The sequence below is a fragment of the Caretta caretta genome, chromosome 12, assembly GCF_965140235.1.
Source record: "Caretta caretta isolate rCarCar2 chromosome 12, rCarCar1.hap1, whole genome shotgun sequence".
In the NCBI taxonomy this organism is placed as follows: Eukaryota; Metazoa; Chordata; order Testudines; family Cheloniidae; genus Caretta; species Caretta caretta.
In genome coordinates, this window is record NC_134217.1 from 23472839 (window position 1) to 23495107 (window position 22269).

The 22269-nt window shown below is 42.1% G+C and overlaps 2 protein-coding genes across 4 annotated transcripts in view; both read left to right on the top strand.

Moving 5' to 3' along the window:
- The first annotated feature begins 288 nt into the window (after positions 1–288).
- Positions 289–5598, top strand: NUDT19 (nudix hydrolase 19). The gene is made up of 3 exons (XM_048870717.2): positions 289–1143; positions 3097–3304; positions 4670–5598. Exons 1-3 carry the CDS (start codon positions 397–399, stop codon positions 4906–4908), a joined length of 1194 nt encoding a protein of 397 aa, XP_048726674.2. The 5' UTR covers positions 289–396; the 3' UTR covers positions 4909–5598.
- Positions 5599–8770: 3172 nt separating this feature from the next.
- TDRD12 (tudor domain containing 12) overlaps positions 8771–22269 on the top strand; it is a 120578-nt gene continuing 107079 nt past the window's right edge. For 2 of the 3 annotated variants that reach the window (XM_048816635.2, XM_075118410.1), the window contains exons 1-5: positions 9061–9192; positions 10756–10778; positions 11929–11982; positions 16717–16869; positions 17826–17962. In XM_048816635.2, coding sequence (XP_048672592.1) covers positions 11953–11982; positions 16717–16869; positions 17826–17962 — 320 coding nt within the window. In that variant the 5' untranslated portion in view covers positions 9061–9192; positions 10756–10778; positions 11929–11952. Of the gene's footprint in view, positions 8856–9060; positions 9193–10755; positions 10779–11928; positions 11983–16716; positions 16870–17825; positions 17963–22269 lie in introns of those variants that run through there. The other variant, XM_075118409.1, reaches the window with a different exon arrangement.

Genomic DNA, 22269 nt, shown 5'->3' on the forward strand with positions numbered 1-22269 from the left:
CACCTCAATTACCACTACAAAAGTGAATTTTCCTCATGTAATAATAGCCTACTTCCACTTTAATTTAATTGTCTCATTAGAACTGACCCCCCCACACTTGGTAAGGCAACTCCCATCTTCTCATGTACTATGTATTTATACAGTGGTCTCCAAACTTTTTGGATCTTGCACCCCCAAGGCCATCTCTAGGGAAGCAAAAAAAAAAAAAAAAAAAAAGCTGCCGCTGTGCTGACGGTGCTCCTCCTGCTGCGCACCTTATGAGTTTCTAGGTGCCACAAGGACTCCTCCTTGTTTTTGTCCATTAAGCTGCATGCTTAAGCCTCACAGGTGTAGTGGCTCCTCCCAGGAGGCTGGGGGCGATGGAGCCGAGGTAGGTAGTACACGGGGACGGTGGCTATGCACCGAGCCACCACGTTTCCTGTCCTCCATGCCGGTATGAACACGCAACTGCGGCACTGGCGAGAGGCGGCTACGCTGCTGCTGGCTGCCGGGTGCGGGGCGCCGGCGCGGCCGGTGCGCTCCCTACTAGGCCCCTTTGACTACGAGGTGCTGCTGCTGCAGCGGAGCCGTCGGAGCGGCTTCCTGCCCAGCGCCCACGTCTTCCCAGGCGGCCTGCTGGAGGCGGCCGACTTCTCTGCTGACTGGCTGGGGCTGCTGCCCGCCTTGCCCCGCTGCGGGCTGGGCTCCGTGCGGCCGTCGCCGCCGGGCGGTAACCGAGCTCCGGTCTTCGCCACCGACCGGGCTGACCTTGGCTCGCCACTGCCGGGGGACGTGGCCTTCCGCATCTGCGCCATCCGGGAGACCTTCGAAGAGGCGGGCATCCTGCTCCTGGTGTCGGGCCCCGGCCCCGCCACTGATCCAGGCCCGGCCCGCTTGCTGCCTCAGCACCACCTGCCGTCGGGTCCGGAGCTCGCCGAGTGGCGGCGACGGGTGCAGCAGGAGCCGGCCTGCTTCCTACAGCTCTGCCGTTACCTGCGCTGCGTCCCCAACATTTGGGCGCTGCACGAGTGGGGCAACTGGCTGACTCCGGTGCCCAGGGCTGGCCGGGGGGACCGGCGCTACGACACTGCCTTCTACCTGTGCTGCCTTGAGGAGCGGCCTCCGCACACGTCGCAGGATGAGCAGGAGGTGACAGGCTTCCAGGTAAGGTTTCATAACCACAAACACCTTCTGTCTTTCCCTATACTTCCCTTACATCCCATGGAAACTATAGGGAGGGCCCAGGAGGAGCTATGCCTATGCAACACTCATTTCTCCTCCTTCCCTCCCTCCCAGTGTCTTCATACCTCCGACATAGTGCTGGTCAACTAGGTGATTATGTAAATAGACTTCCTATAGACGTCCTTGTACATCTTGTAATCTGCACCCTTGTGCAGCACCATTTGGAGTTGATCTGCCAGATTCCAGCTGTCCATACACCTACTGACATTCTGAAACCTACTATATATTACATATTTTGTACACGGTAGGAGGTGATTGGATTTTAGATGATTAACCGGTATACACCCACATGCCGTGCGACTAGTAGGAGATGTTAGACTTCCAGAGGATAAATACATCAACCACAGAAGACCATCAAAAGGTGACCCGCTTCTAGATGACTGTATACTGGCGGCCCTAGTCACTTGCTGGGGATAGACAGTCAGCCGTGTCCATTGTTAGGTTTCTGTCGCTTTTTTCAGGGCTATGTTTACTGTCTCCACAAAGAGGGAAACTTTTTTTGCATGCTTTTCTAACACAAATAACACTCTGACAGGGGTTCAGACTGGGGTCTTCTGCGCTCGGTAGCTACTGGGTAGGGGCAACCCCAGGGGGCTCAAAAGAACTGCCTGCCTGTCATCTCCTGCTCTTTTCACTGGATGGTTAGTTAATCCTACCCTTTTATGGAACTCCATTCTTTATATTGTCCAGCTGAGAGTGTGGGCCAGTCATGAGATGCTAATCAGCTGCTTCAGTTTCTTCCTAGAATCTGTCTCTGGGATTTTCTCTGTGGTGGGGGGTTGGCTGCTCCGTGAAGTATTAAAGGGGCAGATCCTCCTGTTACAATCACCCATCATACACCCACATTATGCAGTATTAGTGGGATGAGACCCTTGAATGTTTATATGCTTGGGCATACTCTGGGGTGGTCTCAAGACAGAGACGGTTGTCGAATAACTGTGGTCCCTTGTACAAATTCACTACACTTTTTTGACACTACCAATGTTTCTTTGTGAGTATTTATCTCTGATAGAAACTACATACAGTGAAACACAAACCAAAGTTTAAAACATCAGAGAACTTGTTTTGAACAAGTTAATACTTGATTATATATATTTTTTTACTTTTTTGTCCAATATCATATCAGAAATTTATTGTGGACGTCATTCACAAGAATATGGAGGGAAAGGTGTGTCAGTAAAGGCCCACACACCATAGTCTTGATACATGAAACCAACATTTGGGTGATAATGGAAGAATTTCATACATATAGAAAATACAATTGACATGAAGTTAACGCTCTGTATCTGGTTTTTCTAATTTCTGAAAACTGCATACTCATCTTGGCTAAGAAGCAAGTGCTTCGAGGTAAATTTTCACTTAATTATGAAGGCATTTGTAGCAATTCTGTAGCTGAGTTTGCTTTGAGTTTTGCATTATTCAATGGAAGTCTTTATTATGCCCTGAAACCAGAGTTAATATCCCCTTTTAAAAACAAAATTGAAGTCCATATTTGGCACACCTATGTGCAATCCTCAAGTGTCTTATGCATTTAAAAAAAAATCAAAATTTTTGTAGAAGAAATGTTTTAAAATGCTACCATTTGGAAACTTTGTGTTGTGTGTGGGTGTTTTTTTGGTGTGTGTATAACTCACCAATACAGTTCCATTTCACATTTATATTAGTTCAGTCTAAATCTACGGGCAACACACTGAAAATTGTACCTCTTTTTGGAATCCAGAATGCTAATAGGGTAAACTGTTCAGATGAGATGTTGTTCACACAAGGCCTTCCTATCCACTGCTAAGGGTTTCAGTAGGGTTTATGCAATTGATAGAATTTCACCAAAAGAGATCAAGAAGAAAATAATATTTCATGTTTATCTTTCTTTTACAGTGGTCAACCCCTCCAGAAGCTCTTGAACTCTTTAAGTCTCAAGAAATATGCTTTGCTCCACCTCAGTTCTATGAATTATGTAGGCTGTGCAACTTTTCTTCACTTTGTGACCTGCATAGGTTTGGTTCTGATCGTGCTTTAGAAGGGTGTGAACGTTGGATGCCCGTTACTTTGGCGGCTTCGGATGGCTACATTCAGCTGTTACCAGGTAAATTAACCAAGTGAAAGAGCTTTTATTACCATAAAAGAGCATTGGAAAGGATATAAACCCTTGAGCTTTGGGGCCAACTGACTACTAGGGATCCAGAAAAAAGTTTCCTTGAGAGTAGATTATCCCATTACCCAAACCTATTGCAGGGTTTCTTCCTCTGAAGTAGTTGATATTGGCCACTCTTAGGGTACTGGACTAGACAGTATGGTAATTTCTACGTTTAATCAGATTGTCAACATGTGTTAACTCTCATACAGGGTATTGTGGGAATCATTAATATTTTAATTATGTCATACTTTTCACGCTGAAGGATACGACTGTTTTATTTGTTTTTCATTTTTGTCTGCAGGATGAGTCCTGCAGGATGAGCCCCATCCTACTGGCCTTATTGGGCAATGGATCTGATCCCTGCTAAGCAAGAGTCCCAAACATTGCAGTATCCCGAGTGATTATTAGCTAGCAGGATGAGTTATAGCCCCATCCTACTGGCCTTATTGGGCAATGGATCTGATCCCTGCTAAGCAAGAGTCCCAAACATTGCAGTATCCCGAGTGATTATTAGCTAGTCCATCTTTTTAATATCTTCATTTCTTGCTACTACCTGCCTATTTAAACATTTTAGTTTTTACGTCCTTTCCTCTGCTGCTTTTTTTTATTTTTATTTATTTTTTGGCAAAAGGGCATAAATTGTATCTTTAGTTGCTATTTTCTGCTTCTTGTTGTTTTTTTTTTTCTGGTCATCTCCTCTCTAATGTTCTTATTTATTACAATTGGTCTTCTGTCTCCTAATTTCCTTTCTATATTTTCATCATATTACACTTGCTCTCCATAAAAGGCTGGACAAGATTCTTCCACCAAGATCAGTTTTTAAACAAAACTGGTTAATCTTATCTGCTTTCTGTTCTTAGTCTGCCACAACTTCTTGTGTAAAGTGGGAAAGTCACTTAATCTCTGCTTCATTTGTCCATCTATAATCTGTAATTTCTTATGTCAAGGATGCACTGAGACCATATTCATTAGTGTACGTGAGGTTCTTGGATATTTCTTTATTTGTATGTAATGGAAAAAATAAATACATTTTACTATATGAAAAAGCTGCCTTTGAACTTGAATGTTCCATTAGATTCCAGATTTATTGCAACATCTGGAACCTGCAGTGTTACATTCCTGGTGGCTATTATGGAATTTCATGGCCATCTTGAAATTTGGGAAAGATTGGAAGCAATTTTCTTTTAAATCTGATTGTACTCTGAACTCCATTTCCACTCATTTTCAAATACTGATAATAAAGTAGCTTGTATCCTAAAAATTGCTAGATCACTGAAAAATAAAAGTATTTAATTAAAACTTAATATTTTTCAGGAGATGAGCTGTATCCGAAAGATCCAGATTATACAGGAGAAAAGAAACTTTTTTTGTCTACAGATAAGAAGGTTGAAGAACTAATGAAAGAAGACAGTAAGCTTCACCGAGTTGTAATACAAAACCTTAACAATCTTACTGTCCATGTTAATATCCAACCAAAATATAAACACATCAATCCTCTAAAGATTGACTCTAATATAGTGGGAAGTAATGCAGATTGCAATAGCAGACTATAATATGTCATCTCTGTTAAATTCCGTATGTATCAAATTTTATATATTTTAGTGCAGTTAGTCCTTTGTGACAGTTGCTAAGTGGTTAGCCCTGGAGGCTGAAGTCTTCATTTGCCAAAGAACAGGTCAGGTACATCATGGGCATCAACAGTACAAGCTTCTTTATGTTGCCATGCCAATGTATCTCAAACAAGATCAGGAGAGGCTACTTTGGGTAAGAGAAGGGTTCAGACTTCAAATATATTTAGTACTTTGAAACTGAACAAATGTGCCAGTTTTGATGTGGACATATGTTCACTGAGAACTTGATGTAAACTACCAACTTAATTCATGTTGTTCACCAAAGAGCCATTTTATGGTAATGATATTTGGCCATTGCCAATGTATGTCATAAAAGTGGACTAGTCTGTAACCCATGTCCCTTGAACAATTCAGTTCCCTTTTCTCATTGAGTACTGAAATATTCTTGTCGCACTTAGAAGTTAGCTAGCTCTTCTATTCTGCTTCCAAAAGATATCTTTTGGATCACACTAATATGTTAATGTGTCTACAAATGTAATTGGAGGGAGTTTTCCATTGTATGACTGCATTTTCTACTCTCATCTTTAGGAATCTCAACATGCGTTCATTAAGTTAACTTATTTGCCAACAATATTTTGTATATAATTGTTCAATAAATGTTTATTTTAATTAGTTTTATTTGTATTACTTAAGGTGTACTGAGGCTTGAGAGATTTATTTCCTTCAAAATTTGTTTATTTCCAAATTAAGAACTAACGATCTAAGGACTGGTTTGACAGCAGTCATTCCCTTTATTTAGTACCATATTTACTTTAAATGAAAGACTTGAACAACTTAAAAGATGAAAATACGGTTTACTGTATAGTTCTGAGAATACAGAAATTAATGTTACCATATATATCAGTATGAACAACTGAAGAGGAAAATGTAGAGGCTTGAAAACATTACTGTCCTACCTCAAACATCCCACATCTGCTCCTTGACTATTATACTGATGGTATCTTGCCTTGCTATCTTTGTCTCATGGTATGGGAATACAGCTCACATAGCTCCCAAACTGTTGTTCATCTGCTACTTTTCTTTTACAAGTGGAGTTTTCAGAGGAAGACCCAGTGATATGAGATCTATGTAAATGTGCTCCATGCTGTACATAAAAGGGAAAAGAGAGGATAATTAGGAGCTAGACCCCAGACAGTAGAGCTCGCCAGAGAACAACAGTTCCATTTCATGACAACTTTTGAGGGTTTAAATTTTGGTTTTCTTCTGGACTAGAACAAAAGCAAAACTTTCTGAACACTTTCACAAACAGAATTGTTGAAACTTCCATTTTCAGATCAAAAAGCTCAGGTTTTCAAATTGTAAGTGACTAGGGAGTCCACTCTGGGTCTCTGAGACCTTACTGTCAAAACTTAATCAAAATCAATAAATCTCTGTGAAATGTTTTGGCTTTCGCAAAACAGCATATATTGACAAAAAAAGTTGAAAATGTTCAAACCACCTCTGCTAGACAAGAAGACAAGAGGAAGAAGAAACAGTGGCAATTGGGAGATTTTGTGGGTTAGTGTCGTCTGCTATTTCAGCTCTTAACCACTGCAGTATTAGGAGAATGACGGGTACAACCTGCTTCTGCTCTTTTGTTTTGCATATGTGGTCACTTAAATGCCCTAGCTTGAGCTTGTTTTTTAAACTTTTGTTTAGCCACTAAAAGTGGCAAAAGTCTTTATAGCTAAATTTTCAGGCACTGAACTAATAGCTGTTTGTTTTTACTAGAGTTACATTGAACATATACCTGTAAAATGATGCAAAAATGCTGAAATGTTTAATTTTTATTATTGTGTTACATCTAGAATACAAATAAACCCAAGAAAATAGCAGATGTCCGTCTATCTAGCTGGTATTGCCTGGCAGTTTGTCATATAGGCATTTCAGTAAAAGTGACTTTTAAGGATAGGGTAATGGCTTTATGGACTAGTTTGGGGACTGAGATCTGTGCACATAGGTTGGCATGAAAGAAGCAGACTGTCAGAGGGTGACACTGGCTCTTTAAGAGGAAGCAGGATCAGTGCACCTCTCAGTTGGGCTTAAAACAGGGCAGGTTGGGCACTGGAGAGGGAGAGACCTTGTGGATGAGGGTTGTGTTGAGCACAGACTGATTCAGTCAGGAAAAAGGCAGGTGAGAACTGCCAGAGACCAGGGGAACTATGGAAGGTCCTGGAAGGAAGCTGTGATTGATTCCTGGGAAAAGGCTGGAGAGCAGCAAGAGGTTGTTGCTTGCTGCCATCAAAGATGGAGACTTGAAGCTCAGGGCTGGAGAACAGTGGAGGAGCTTATCTCCTGATACCTCCATATTGGAGCACTGGACTCAGGGAAACAGTGAGAGAGGCAGAAGGAGTAAGGGATACTCTCTTGCTGAGGATGATCTCCCAGTAGAGAGGCTGTAGGAAGAGAGGTGTTCACTGTTGCTGGAAGGGGTGGGGATGCGGGGGCTGTCCTTGCAGAGGGACAGAAGAGAACTGAAAAGGAGCCTAGAAGTGGTGGAAGATACTGGAGAATGGTATGGGAGGGCCTCTCAGCAGAGAGGCTGGTTGGGTGTGCCTGCTGGAAAGAGTGGGGTTTTAAGGACTATATTCACTGCGTGTGGGAAGTGAACTATGTTTAATACTTTTTGTTGGGGATTATATGAGCTATTTTTGGTAATAAAGTATCTTCCACGAGGAGCATTATGAAAGCAAAAGAGCTGTCATGGAATTATGGGGGAGTCTGAAAGGGGAAAATAAGGAAGGTGTGTCACCAGCGGGGCCACGGTAGGATACGTCCATACCAGTGATGGAGTCAGAGAGGAGGGTTAGGGACTTAATGTAATAAGATTACAGAAGTAGGTTAATTGTAAAAGGCATTAAAGATAAGCACAAGAAGCTTGTATTTGAAGTGGAAGAGGGTGAAAGCAATGAGGGACTCATAGTTGGGGGGTTGACACAGAATGATGAACCAATAATTTAGCATTTGAGGGGAATTAGATGAGTGCTAGGAAGATAAGAGAATTTAAAAATCTTTATACTACAACTGATCAGCTTCATCATGAGACCTTCATCACTTCCACACTATCTATCTGGTTCCCTTTACTTTACTAATTGCAGTTCATCTGTATACTAATATGAATTGTGAGAAGAAGAAATGCAGCAAAGATGACATGCAGGGGATTACCTCATTGACCATGGAAGACAGTACAGCACTACATAATACTCCTTTACTCTTTTGCACTGATACAGTCACAAAATCTATTTTTTCAAGCTTTGTTTTGTTGATCGCGGCAGGAGCTGGAGTAAAATGGCTGGGGGCGGGAACGCAATGAGGGGCCATTTTTGTGTCAGGTTCCTTTAGCATAGCAAGATTGTGGCAGCCGTTTGGAGCGTTAGACCAAGTCCCAAGGAACAACTAACATTCAACACCTTCCTCGCACCCTTCCCCTTCTCCTGCCTCACATCGCCCCCTCTCCCGCCTTTTCCAATAGCGCCTTAGACCCTCACCCTTCCCGCTCTGCCAGGGAGAATACAGTTGGAATCCTGCGCGTGCATAGCACGCCTAAACGGAGACAGTTTGGCGCCATTACAGTACTGGGGGGCGCGTCACACTAGCGTATCCGCGTGAGGTAGGGAACGCAGGGATTTTCATACAGCAGGCATAGCGCAGGTAGCGTATGCTCGTGTAGCCCCCTCACTGCGCAAGCGCGGGGCGAGGAACGGGGCGGGAGGAAGAGCGTTACTAGTGTAGCTTCATGCGCAGGCGCAGTAGAGATGCGCATGGTTGGAGTTGAGTGGGTGTCGGCGGGAGGATTGCGCATGGTAGTTAGCTCTTCTAGCTGTTCTGGCTGTGTAGGTGGCAAGCTGAAGAATGGGAAGAGGCTCTTCTAGAAGCTTCTGAAGAGAAGTGTGAGGGTGGCTATTAGTAGTAGGCGCTTGGCCTACGGGCACCTTCGTGGGGTGGGGGTTGTGAGTGAGGGTGAGGGCTGTTAAGGGGGTGATAGGTGGGGGAAAGGATGCGGCCTCCCTCTGAGAAAACTCAAAAAAACAGCAAAGAAATAAAACCGGGGGGAAGGAGATTATGGGGAGGGGGAGGAGAAATAGTTTTCTTAATTTTCTTAAAAAAAATTCTATCCCCAGTGGGTTGTTAACACTAGAGCCACCCCCCGCCCCCTTCTCTTTTCCCCAGGGATCTGCGTTAACCCTGACAGAAGGGGGAGGAGAGTTGTGTGCTTTCCTTATAAATGTGAGTCTCAAGCTAGGGGTGTGTGAATGGTGGGTATGGGCGTGCTGGGTGTATGTCTTTCCCAGTATTTTGGTGTGTGTGTGTGTTTAAGGGGTGGGGTTATGGGGAAGTTGCACCATCCCTTACCCCTGTCATGTATATTTTTCAGATATTGAGGTGAATGTGGGATTTAGACAAATCGTCATGCTCCCAAACATTTGATCCCCAATATCAAGAAGGGGTGTGGGTCCCCTCGTCAGTCCCACACATTTTGACCATAACATTGATTAAGGGGTTAGGAAGTCCCACATATTCCTTCTGTGTTTTATTTCTGATATGGAGGGGTGTATATGTGTGTGGGTTTTTTTATTGCTCATGCACATTTATTGCTAAATTGAGAGATGATAGGAAGTCACTTCCTCTCTAACATATGGTCCCCCAAACTAGAGTGTGTATAATGGGAGCATTAGCCTGAAAGAGGGTTGTCACATTTCTTGTGATAATATATCCATAGAGATTGCATCACTTTGTAATGGTTGAAATATGCCCTTTTTGTCTAGATTTCTGGTTCAGGCTCTTTATTAAATTCAGCTTTTTTTTTTTTTCTTTACCAGCTTTTCTTCTTTGGGCTTCATTTTCACTCTGAAATGTCAACTTTCAGCCCTCCATCCTCCTCTGCTTCCCAGTGGCTGGGCTCCCTTTAAAATATCTATAGGATTTTGTGAGCTTGATACTTATTTAAAGAGTTGAAAGTTGTTTCTGATATCACACTAGTCCTTACATAGTCCCCTGCCACACTTTTTGTTTTTATAATCACATTTTCTTACTTTTAATTTTTTTCTCTCCCTGGTTGCTGTATGAAAGGAACACCCAAACAAAAGAGAAAAATGACAGATTACATATAAAAAATAACAATTTACTAGACAAAAAGGCTGTCAGAGGAACAAAAAATGGAAAAAATAGTGTTTTACTATAATATTTTAATTTATAGTGTTCTTAGGTGTTACTTAAGTAGTTTTCAGACACTTGTGATTTTTAAGTTGATGGTATATCTTTAAATATTGTATGTCTCTGTAAATGGAGTTGCACTTTCTAAATTTTCACTGCACCTTCAAAGATAAAACTCTCTCTCTGCCCATTGTTTGATTTTTATCAGAGATGTGGAGGAGAGGATCTTTCTTGTTTGTTTGTATCAATTTTTCATTCTTTTATCTATGAATCTTCACTAAGGGAGTTCTTTTTTCCTTTGTAAGACTGGAGTGAGAACTGTAGATCGGTGTTCAGAGTAGCAGTTGTGTTAATCTGTATCCGCAAAAAGAAAAGGAGTAGTTGTGGCACCTTAGAGACGAACAAATTTATTTGAGCATAAGCATTCATGAGCTACAGCTGTGAGCTGTATGGAAAAGCTCAGGAAAGCTTATGCTCAAATAAATTTGTTCGTCTCTAAGGTACCACAAGTATTCCTTTTCTTTTTGTAGATCAGTGTGTCAGTCACTGGATCATGTAACTGAGATCTGACCACCATTTTGCCCCAAATTTCTGTTTATAGGAAAGGTTATTAACTGAACTCTTTTGTTATTTCAGAGATCAAGTCATTAAGAGACAAAGTGAGTAACAAATATATCTTCATAGACACAAATACTAACTCTACTACAATACTTAAATTCTTTGTAAGATTTTTGGAAAATTCAGCGCTAGTAATTTGCTAACTGGACTAGTGCAGATACAGTACACCTTTTTCGTTTGGCTTCTGAAAATCTAGCGTGAGCAACTGTTCACTGAAAAAATACAGGTTTTGGGCTGAGGTGGGGGTGGAAAGTGTAGTGATGGAAAAATGTGTTTATTTCAGTCCTGTGCATAATTTAAACTCCTAATAGGACTTTGAAGTATAAATTAAAACGGAATGCAAACAGTTACAGCTTAATTATCTTGTTGTTGTTGTTCACCACATATAATCTATTTTTTCACCCATTGATCTCGAAATGATTTACAAAGAGGAGGAAACATAACTTTTTACAGATAGGTAACTTGGGGAAAAAAGGGTGATGGTGTGATTTTTTTTTTCTTCTTTTCCCACCTAGAGGTACTGAGCATCTACAGCTCCCATTAAGTGAGTGGGAACAGTGTGTGCTCTGCTTTGCGCTTCCGAAAATCAGAACATAAATGACTTGTACAAATTTGCAAAGAGACTTTCAAGGCCAAAAGGGATCATTATGACAATCTAGTCTGACTTCCTGCATAATGCAGGCAATAGGAATGCAATGAGGATTTCACTCTGGATCCTGCTAAGATTAAATGGGAATGTGCCATTTACTTCAGCGAGGACAGAATTTCATCCCAGGTGGCTTCTTGCCTAGCCCCATCATTAGTTAACTAATCTGCAACTGGCTTGTGTTTAGGCAGAGTTTTCCTCTTGAGTTTTGATGTAGACATGGGATCAAAATAAGTTATGTATTCCAGATATTCCAACTGCACTAAACAGATACTTCATATGGATGTGGTTGTGTGTTGGGTAGTTAATCTTAATTAGGCTTCAAATTAAGTCTCATTAAGAAAAAATGGTTTACTTTGTGAAGGCTGTATTTGCAAATCTAATAGCTAGATATCTTTAAAAATACAGCTGACTAAGTGGGCTTATTTTAAATCTGTAGGCTCTTTAGATATGGATAGTATCACTACAATTTTAGCTTCAACATTTATAAGATTTCTATAAAATTGATAGCTAAACACTTGATTATCCTTTATATCTCATTTCAGCATTACAGAAGAGGACTTCAGTAGATGAAAATGATTGAAGTCTTGATATTGAAGGTATATTGATTTTGTTTTAAAAGAAGTCTCAGTATTGTAAAGAACTTGTGCATATATATTGGAACACAAGAAACTTTAGGGACAGGAAAAAAATACCCAGAATAAAATTGTTCATTCTTTTTTTTTTTTTTTGGCCTTATGGGTATATAGACAAGTTGAAATCTAGTAAATTTTTAAAAAGTTAAAAGTAATTTCAGATATTTATCTGCTCCTGAATTTTCTCTGCCAATTTTTATTTGCAAGGAAACTTTAATATTCATAACTTTTTCTCCCATTTTACTGCATGAAGCCCCATAGAAGCAACATGTGATACTGACCATACACATATATACAAAGTAAACAAAATGTAAAAATAGAGAAATATATTTTAGCTATAGTAGTTTTGGGTGTTATTACAATGAGTGAAAAACAAAGTGTTATTTTTTTTGTGAGTGTGCATGCAAATCTGCATTGTCCTTCCACTGCTTTTATGAAAAAGAGAGGTTTAAGTTTCAGCAGATCCTTGGGGAAGTGGTGGGTAGAAAGCAGGGAGCTATGGCTCTGTAGTATTATGTTCTCTTTGCCCTGCCCATATGGAAGGCCTATTGGGGAGACAGCATCATTCCTTGGAAATAAGTGAGGAAACAACAGTTAAGATAATGCTGACCAAGTAGGTATTATCACTCACTGGCCTCTGTTATGGTGGGACCCTTTTCTACAAAACAGGGTATAACAACAAGTTTGGGACTGATAGGAGCATGCTTCTGCAGGAGCATGGCTACTATGAAGATGGTGGAAAGTGAGAATTATTACAGAGGTGCTGGTATTCCACACATAACTTGTGATCCAGGCAGATTTCAAAAGATCTGTATGTGTTAATGATTGAATCCACTACCTGTTCCTCAGGGTGGGAAAGAGAATAGGCACTCATGACATTTCCTGTTCCCTGTGTAAGAGAGGCCCATAATATTATAGACTGATTGTTTGTCTTTTATGCATGGTTTAGGGCACTTGCAGAAATTTTACAGAGATTTACTAGGCCTGGCACAAAATCTGTTTGCCCACTTTACCTCAGTGATTCTCCACTTAGGTTAATATAATTTTAGTAAGGCTGCTTTAGGTGGGAACTTCTGAATACCATAAAAATTGAATTATGAATACAGAAAGAAAACAAAGGATAGAAGGAAAAAGTGGCCAGAAATTTTGTGGCTCTGACAAAACTGAACATTTCCACTTGAAGAGCTCAGTTCCAATTGCATGCTCTTTTTCTTCCATCCCCAAAATGTAGTAATTAGGATTCTCCATAAAGGATTCTTGAGCCGAGGAGGGGACTAAACAAATTGTGGATTGATTCAAGGAAGGGCAGGTGTGATGTGTTCTAGGTATGCCCTGTATGTAGGAGATGGTTGGAGGAGAATGTTGTCTGTTGTGAAACCATGAAATGTGTCCTTACTCCCAGGGCTCAAGGCTAATTTTTTTGTCTTGGGAAATGTTTGCTCCTAAACCCAAAATTGTAGTCTTCAGCTCCAAATCTTTGGTCACTACCTAGGCAATCTTTAATAGGACTCAGTAATATTCTAGTGATGATTAATTTACATCATTTAAAAATAATTAAACTGACAATATAGGGTTTTCTTATGCCCAACATAATATTTCTTGTGAATATGACATACATTTTCTAAATATATTAAATGTACGATAGTAAACTAAACCTAACGTTTCCTTTTATTGTAAATACTCTGTTAAAAATCCATCCTATGCTCCCTCCCTAGACACAACTGTCCTTTTTCTACACTGCTATTAGTCCCTCCCTCATCCCTCCCCACGTACATGGTGTTAACTTCCTCCTGCAGTGCAGTCAGCAAACCCTGTTCCTATCCTACTTTCTGAACCAGACCATCCCTGGTGTTCACCAAGTTTTTCTCTGCTTGATATCCAGCAGATTTCAGTGGGTTTCTTTTATCTTGTTTGTACCCGTCTTGGTGGTAAACCAGAACTTGCTGCTGGGCTGGGACCTTTGATCCCCTTATTTAGTTGAGCCTTTTAACTTAATTTACTAGCCTTCTCTGGAAAGAGGCAGAACAGACGCAACGCTTCTGCCTATCTTTGCCCTATGGAAGGCTGGATAAGGAAAAGAGAAACAAGCACAGAAAAAAGATGTGCCAGTTATTCTACCATGCTTCAGTCCTGCGTAGAAGGGCACAGTTAAGCTTGGTTTTCCAGCTGCAGGAGCAGGATAAATCCTCATGCTCATGAGGGAGGCAAGAAGCAGTGTGAAAGGGACTAGATTCATACTTATCATCTGGTCCTGGGTCTTTATTAGAATTGTCTCTAGATCGGGGTCGGCAACCTTTCAGAAGTGGTGTGCGAGTCTTCATTTATTCACTCTAATTTAAGGTTTTGCGTGCCAGTAATACATTTTAACATTTTTAGAAGGTCTCTTTCTATAAGTCTATAATATATAACTAAACTGTTGTTGTATGTAAAGTAAATAAGGTTTATAAAATGTTTAAGAAGCTTCATTTAAAATGAAATTAAAATGCAGAGCCCCCCAGACTGGTGGCCAGGACCCGGGCAGCGTGAGTGTCACTGAAAGTCAGCTTGTGTGCCGTAGGTTGCCTACCCCTGCTCTAAATCAGTGGTCTCCAAAGTGGGGTGCGCAAGACCATCCCTAGGGGTGCGCGGCAGGAGGAGCGCTGCCAGCACGGTGGCAGCAGCACTCCTGGACCTTTGATTCTTCGGCGGCATGCTGGTGGTAGCTCTTCTTCTTCTTCTTTTTCTTTGCTTCCCCAGAGCTGGCCCTGGGGGTGCGCGATTCAAAAAGCTTGGAGACCACTACTCTAGATGATTCTAACCATGCAGAAAGAAAGCTAATGTTTTATAAATGCAGAAAACAGGCTTAAATTCTGATTTCCCAGGCCATAGAACATTCTCAAAATATTTCCTAGCAGATATCTTTTAGAATAACATCTAGTCTTGATTTTAAAATTGTCAGAGTCCACCATGACCTTTAATAGTTTGTTCCAAAGGTTAATTACTCTCACTGTTAAAAATGTACACCATATTTCCAGTCTGAATTTGTCTAGCTTCAACTTCCAGTCATTAGATTGTGTTATACCTTTCTTTCTTGAGTGAAGAACCAATTATTAAATATTTGTTCCCCATATAGCAATTTATAGACTGTAATCAGTTATTCCTTAACCTTGTCTTCGTTAAGGTAAACAGACTCAAGGAGCTCAATCTGTCACTGTAAAGCAGATTTTCTAATCTTGTAATCATTCTTGTGGCTCTTTGCTGAACATTTGCTAATTTTTCAACATCCATCTTGAATTGTGGGCACCAGTACTGGACCCAGTATTCCAGCTGTGATGTCATGAGTACCAAATACAGAGGTAAAATAACATCTCTACTCCTGCTTGAGATTTCCTCTGTTTATGCATGCTGGGATCGCATTAGTATTTTTGGCCACAGTGTTGCACTAGGAGTTCACATTCAGTGGATTAATCATCACAAACCCTAAATCTTGTGAAGAAGCTTATAAAGCATTCCTGTAAACTGCTCACTCCACAAGAGATGCCACATAATGGTCAGATAAAGGTAATTTTATGAGGAAACATGCTGAGTGAATCCTTTGGTCCTGTGTGCCCGCATTTTCCAACCACTATAAGATAGACATACTTATGATCCCATGGGATTTGATAGGAATGTGTTGCAAAATATGGTGTTTCAGTAACCTTTCGTGACCCCCAGTTTTTGTATCTCTGTGTACGGTTTAAACAGTCCAATAATCTTCCCAGGGGTTTTTTTTTAACTCCTCATAGTGTCTTATTTTGAAGATGTTGGATATGAAGACAGTAGGGAGAGGAAAAAATATTTCTTCTGTTTAGATGATTGAACTCTTCATATTCAACCGTCTTAGCTTCCTTCAGAGAAATTCTTTTTGGTAAACATCTGCCACAGAAAAGGAATAGATTATTTTAGTTAAAAGTCCATTATAGATGTTGGGTTAAATGTTAAGAAAACATGAAGTTGAGTGTATTACAGTTTTGGAAGTTACCAGCATTTCTTAAGCTATTGAGTTAATCCAAAACTGTGGAAAATTATGGGTTAAAAAAATTGGGGAAGCCAGCTTGCCTTGCAGGTGAACTTTGGAAAAACCTGTACGTCAGTGCTGAAGCCCAAAGCACAGTGGAAAGGTGAAACCTTGTTCCAAAGGTGCTGTGCTGCAGATCCCCAAGCCCTGAGTGTGGAGGAAAGACCAGCTGTCTTCAATTTGTTTCTGGATTGGAGGCCCTAGAATGCATCCCTTTTAAAGACAGGCGAAATTGTTCCTGGCAACACAGCTGGTGAACTGGACTTCGTTATACTAAGAGTATAGTATGTAATACTTTAAATGTGTAAATGTTGTTGTTTGGGATGTTAAACAGATTATAATTTTTTTTTTTTTTTTACAGAAGCTCTTCTATTCACCTTTTAATGACAAAGTGTAAATGTCAGAAGATTTCTGACTTTTTAAAGCCACTAGAAGCTCTGATTTTTTTTAACTTTTTTCATGTTACAGTGCCAGTTATGTGATTTGAATATTAGTGATCATTTTGTCTTTGAAAGTTTGTGTATGTATGTATGTTGCTAAGATGTTCTTGGAAATATGCAGCTTTTAGGGTTTTTTTAACTAAAAGTTCAGCACCTGATATTGCTCATTGTTCTTGTCATCTTTTTTTGTGTGGTTTTAATTATGCTTCACCTTTTGATTAGATTGAAGACCCAGGCTGCTTTTGGGTCTTTGTAAAAGGATGCGGGCCTTTTGTAGACAGTGAAATGGAATATAAAAAACTGCATGCTGAAATGAATCAGTTCTATAACCGAGATGTGGAGGAAGTAAAGCCATTAACATTAGAAGAAGGGCAGGTAACATTTTCAGTCATTTTGCTACGTAAAGACTGTGAGGGAAGTAGAAAATTGTGGTGTTTTATTGGGTTGTTAGAGGTTTATATGTTTGTTAGAGTCATAGCTTATAAGAATTGCTTATCCTGAAAGTGAACTTAAATTCAAATGTAACTACATTGTCTTGAACTTTTGAGAAAAGTGTGTGGTATGGGTTTAGAGGTATTTTTGTGTAATTTAAGTTAGAGGATGAGTACATATACAGTAAAAGCTTTATCTGGCATGTTGAATGGAGGGTGCCAGTAAGTCAAAAATTCCAGTTAACTAAGAGGAAGGGAGTTTGGGTGTGGGAGGGGGCTCAGGGCAGGGAGTTGGGGTGCAGGAGGGGTTTCGGGATGCCGGATCTGGGCGGCACTCACCTTGGGCAGCTCCTCGCAAGCGGCGACATGTCTCTGCTGTTCCTAGGCAGAGGCACGGCCAGGAGGCTCTGTGCACTTCCCTTGCCTGCCAGGCACCACCCCCGCAGCTCCCATTGGCTGAGAACCACGGCCAATAGGAGCTGCAGAGCCAGGGCGCAGGGCAGGAGCAGCGAATGCAGCCCCCGTGGCTATTCCTCCACCTAGGAATAGTGGCTATTCCTCCACTTGCGGGGAGCCGCCCGAGGTGAGCACCGCCCAGATCCGGCACCCCAAGCCCCCTCCCGCCGCCCTGCACCCCCTCCTGAAATGCTGGTTTGTAGAGCCTTCCGGTTGGCAAAGTGCCAGATAACAGCTTTTACTGTACATTTGTAGAAATAATATATAACTACATAAGATGTAAAATACATTTTTTGAGGACATCACTGGAAATAAAACTATATTTTCTTCTCTCCTTAGAAAAAGACTTTGTGCTGTAGCTATTTCTGTATTCAAGAAGTGAATATATAACCTGTACAAATCTAGGTCCATATACAGAAATATATGCATCTTTTATCTCCCCAGGTTTGTGTGGTTTTTTGTCAGGAACTGAAATGCTGGTGTAGAGCAGTTGTTAAGTCAATCCTGTTCTGTGCTGATCATTACCTAGCAGAGTGTTTCCTTGTGGATTATGCCAAGTATATTCCTGTTAAAACAAAAAAGTATGTATTATTGTGATTTACAAAGTTATTGATGAAGGCTTTTTTCAAATTAATACACTTTTAAATATTTTTAATCTTGATTTATATTGACTAAAACTAGAGAGCTATGGTAGTTTGAATTGTGAAGACTGTAGGTCAGGTCCTGCAAACACTGCTAGGCATATAATGGGATCACTCTCAGTATTAAACACTGCCTGACATTATTTGCAGTATCAAGTGCTACATGTGTCACTACAGAGGCTAGATACCTCTAGGGCAGCGTTTCTCAAACTGGGGGCCGTGAAAGTACTCCAAGGGGTCCGCCGGCCCCGCTGATCAACTCCTCTTCCCTCCCAGTGCCTCCTGCATGCTGGGGAACATCTGTTCGATGGCGTACAAGAGGCTCTGGGAGGGAAGGGGAGGACTGGGGATGGGGCATGCTCTGGGGAGGGGGTGGAAGATGTGGAAGCCTGTTACTGCTAGCATGTACAGTAAAAGCTGTGTTATCTGACACTTTGCCAACCGGAAAGCTCTAAAAACCAGCATTTCGGGAGGGGATGCAGGACGCAGGCTCTGGGAGGAAGTTGGGGTGCAGGAGGGGGCTTGTGGCAGGGAGTTAGTTGCTTTGATTTAAGTCTTTCCGAAATCACTGATTTTAATCATGATTAAAATACAAAAAACAGGAAACCTTGATTTAAATCATCAATCTAAACCATGTTTTGCATTTGGACTTTTTAGTTTTTTTCTAAAGAAAAACTGAGTCTCATTGGTTAGTAACCATTAAAACATGTTGATTTGCAACTAAATATAGCCTTTATACTAAATTTGGTGCTCCTTTTTGCTAACTCTATGGATACACTACATGTATACACATTTATTTAAGCAGTTATATAGCTTAACTTACATTTATTCAGATTCTTAATTTTTACTTTATTATGTTAGAAGATGGTGAATGATGCATTTCCTATTTACTAGACAATTCTTTTGTTTGTGATGTGTGTCAAGCTATATTTGGAAGGAAATTCACTTAAAATTCACAAAAACATTTAATTTTTTTTAATGAATAAAACTACCATAAATGTGCTGGATACAGAAGAAAAAATATTTACCAAAACATGGTTTGCATTTAAATTTAACTTATTTATTAATCAAAGGAAGTATTATCTGTAGGTTTGTAAACTGAACTGATTATTTTGTATCACTATGTCCCTTCAAAATTTTAGAACTAAGACCTTATCCTCTCTCACACAGTTATTATTCTTAGGGTATGTCTACACTACGAAATTAGGTCGAATTTATAGAAGTTGACTTTTTAGAAAGCAATTTTATAGAGTCGATTGTGTGCGTCCCTACTAAGCGCATTAAGTCATCGGAGTGCGTCCACAGTACTGAGGCTAGCGTCGACTTTCAGAGCGTTGCACGTGGGTAGCTATCCCATAGTTCCTGCAGTCTCCTCTGCCCATTGGAATTCTGGGTTGAGCTCCCAATGCCTGATGGGGCAGAAACATTGTCACGCTTGGGTACATGTCATCCCTCCCTCCGTGAAAGCAACGGCAGACAATCGTTTCGTGCCTTTTTTCCGTGCGGGCGCCATACTGCTTTCAGCAGCCGGTGCGGTAGGTCTGCAAACCATCGTAGTCATCCACTGCTTCTGCTGCAACTCTGCTCTCCTGATGCTGTGAATCCACCTCGCAGGTCCTCTACATGACCGTTGTCATCCACCACTTCTGCTGCCACTCTCCTCTCCTGGTGGTCTCACAGGGCCGCTTCTGCTGCAGCTCTGCTCAGCTGCTCTTGTCTCACCATACCATGGCAAGCGTGCAGCCTGCTCAGCTTTCGTGTCCTGGCAGCAGACTGTGCAATAGGTCTGCAAACCATCGTCATTGAACGACCACTTCCCCTGCAACTCTGCTCTCTTGCAGACGCCATACCATGGCAAGCATGGAGCCCGCTTAGATTACCGTGGCAGTTATGAGAATTGTAAAGACCTCGCGCATTATCATGCAGTATATGCAGCCCCAGAACCTGCAAAAGCAGGCGAGGAGGCGATGGCAGCCTGGTGACGAGAGTGATGAGGACATGGGCACAGACTTCTCTCAAAGCACGGGCCCCAGCAATTTGGCCATCCTGGTGGCAATGGGGCAGGCTCATGCTGTGGAACGCCGATTCTGGGCGTGGGAAACAAGCACAGACTGGTGGGACTGCACAGTGTTGCATGTCTGGGATGATTCCCAGTGGCTGCAAAACTTTCGCATGCGTAAGGACACTTTCATGGAACTTTGTGACCTGCTTTCCCCTGCCCTGAAGCACAAGAATACCAAGATGAGAGCAGCCCTTACAGTTCACAACCGAGTGACAATAGCTCTTTGGAAGATTGCAACAACAGATAGCTACTGGTCAGTTGGGAATCAATTTGGAGTGGGCAAATGTACTGTGGGGGCTGCTGTGATCCAAGTAGCCAACCCAATCACTGAGCTGCTGCTATCAAGGGTAGTGATTCTGGGAAGCGTGCAGGTCACAGTGGATGGCTTTGCTGCAATGGGATTTCCTAACTGGGGGGGGGCGATAGACGGAATGCATATCCCTATCTTGGGACCGGAGCACCAAGGCAGCCAGTATATAAACCGCAAGGGGTACTTTTCAATGGTGCTGCAAGCTCTGGTGGATCACAAGGGATGTTTCACCAACATCAATGTGGGATGGCCGGGAAAGGTACATGATGCTCACATCTTCAGGAACTCTGGTCTGTATGAACAGGTGCAGCAAGGGATTTACTTTTCAGATCAGAAAATAACCATTGGGGATGCTGAAATGCCTATAGTTATCCTTGGGGACCCAGCCTACCCCTTAATGCCATGGCTCATGAAGCCATTCACAGGCAGCCTGGACAGTAGTCAGGAGCTGTTCAACTATAGGCTGAGCAAGTGCAGAATGGTGGTAGAATGTGCATTTGGATGTTTAAAAGTGCGCTGGCGCAGTTTACTAACTCAGATCTCAGTGAAACCAGTATTCCCATTGTTATTGCTGCTTGCTGTGTGCTCCACAATATCTGTGAGAGTAAGGGGGAGACGTTTATGGCAGGGTGGGAAGTTGAAGCAAATCGCCTGGCTGCAGATTACGCGCAGCTGGACACCAGGATGGTTTGAAGAGTACAACAGGGTGCGCTGCGCATCAGAGAAGCTTGGAAAACCAGTTTTATGGCTTACCAGGCTACGGTGTGACAGTTCTGTTTGTTTTTCCTTGAGGAAAACCCGCCCCCTTGGTTCTTCCCTGTAAGCCAGCTGTCCTCCCCTCCCCCCTTCGATCACCGCTTGCAGAGGCAATAAAGTCATTGTTGTTTCAAATTCATACATTCTTTATTAATTTGTCACACAAAGAGGGGGAATACCTGCCAAGGTAGCCCGGGAGGGGTGGGGGAGGAGGGAAGCACCAGGTGGGGTGGGGGAGGAGGGAAGGACAAGGCCACACTGCACTTCAGAACTTATCTAATGCCAGCCTTCTGTTGTTTGGGCAGTCCTCTGGGGTGGAGTGGTTGAGTGAGGAGGCTATGGAACTTGGGCGAGGAGAGCGGTTGGTTACACAGGGGCTGCGGTGGCGGTCTGTGCCTTTCCTGCACCTCAACCATACGCCAGAGCATATCAGTTTGATCCTCCAGTTGCCTCAGCATTGCATCCTGTCTCCTTTCATCATGATGCTGGCCGCCACCTCTCCTGTTGCTCCAGCCATCTATCCTCTCGTGCGTCCCTGCTGTCCTTGTGTTCGTTTTGTGCTTTCCTGGACTCTGCCATTGTCTGCCTCCACGCATTCTGCTGGGCTCTTTCAGTTTGGGTGGACTGCATGAGCTCAGAAAACATTTAATCACGAGTGCTTTTTATTCCCACCTTCTTATCTGCGCTAGCCTCTGGGACGGAGATGCTGGTTGCAGCATTGAAACATTTGCAGCTGCGGGAGGAAAAAAGGGAGATTAAAATTGAAAAAGACACATTGGCCATTTAAAATGAGGGGCTGATGTTTTTAGGTTAATGTGTAGCACAAACCCAACTAACCCCTCCTCTACACCCAATTCTCTGGGATGATCACTTCACCCTTCCCCCTACCGCGTGGCTAACAGTGGGGATGATTTCTTTTCAGCCACAGGCAAACAGCCTAGCAGGAACGGCTACCTCTGGTCCCCTTAATAAAATTCCCCTATTTCAACCAGGTGACCATGAATGATATCACTCTCCTGAGGATAACACAGAGAGAGAAAGAACGGATGTTGCTTGAATGCCAGCAAACACCGGGACTACACACTGCCATGCTTTCCTATGCAATGATTCCAGACTACG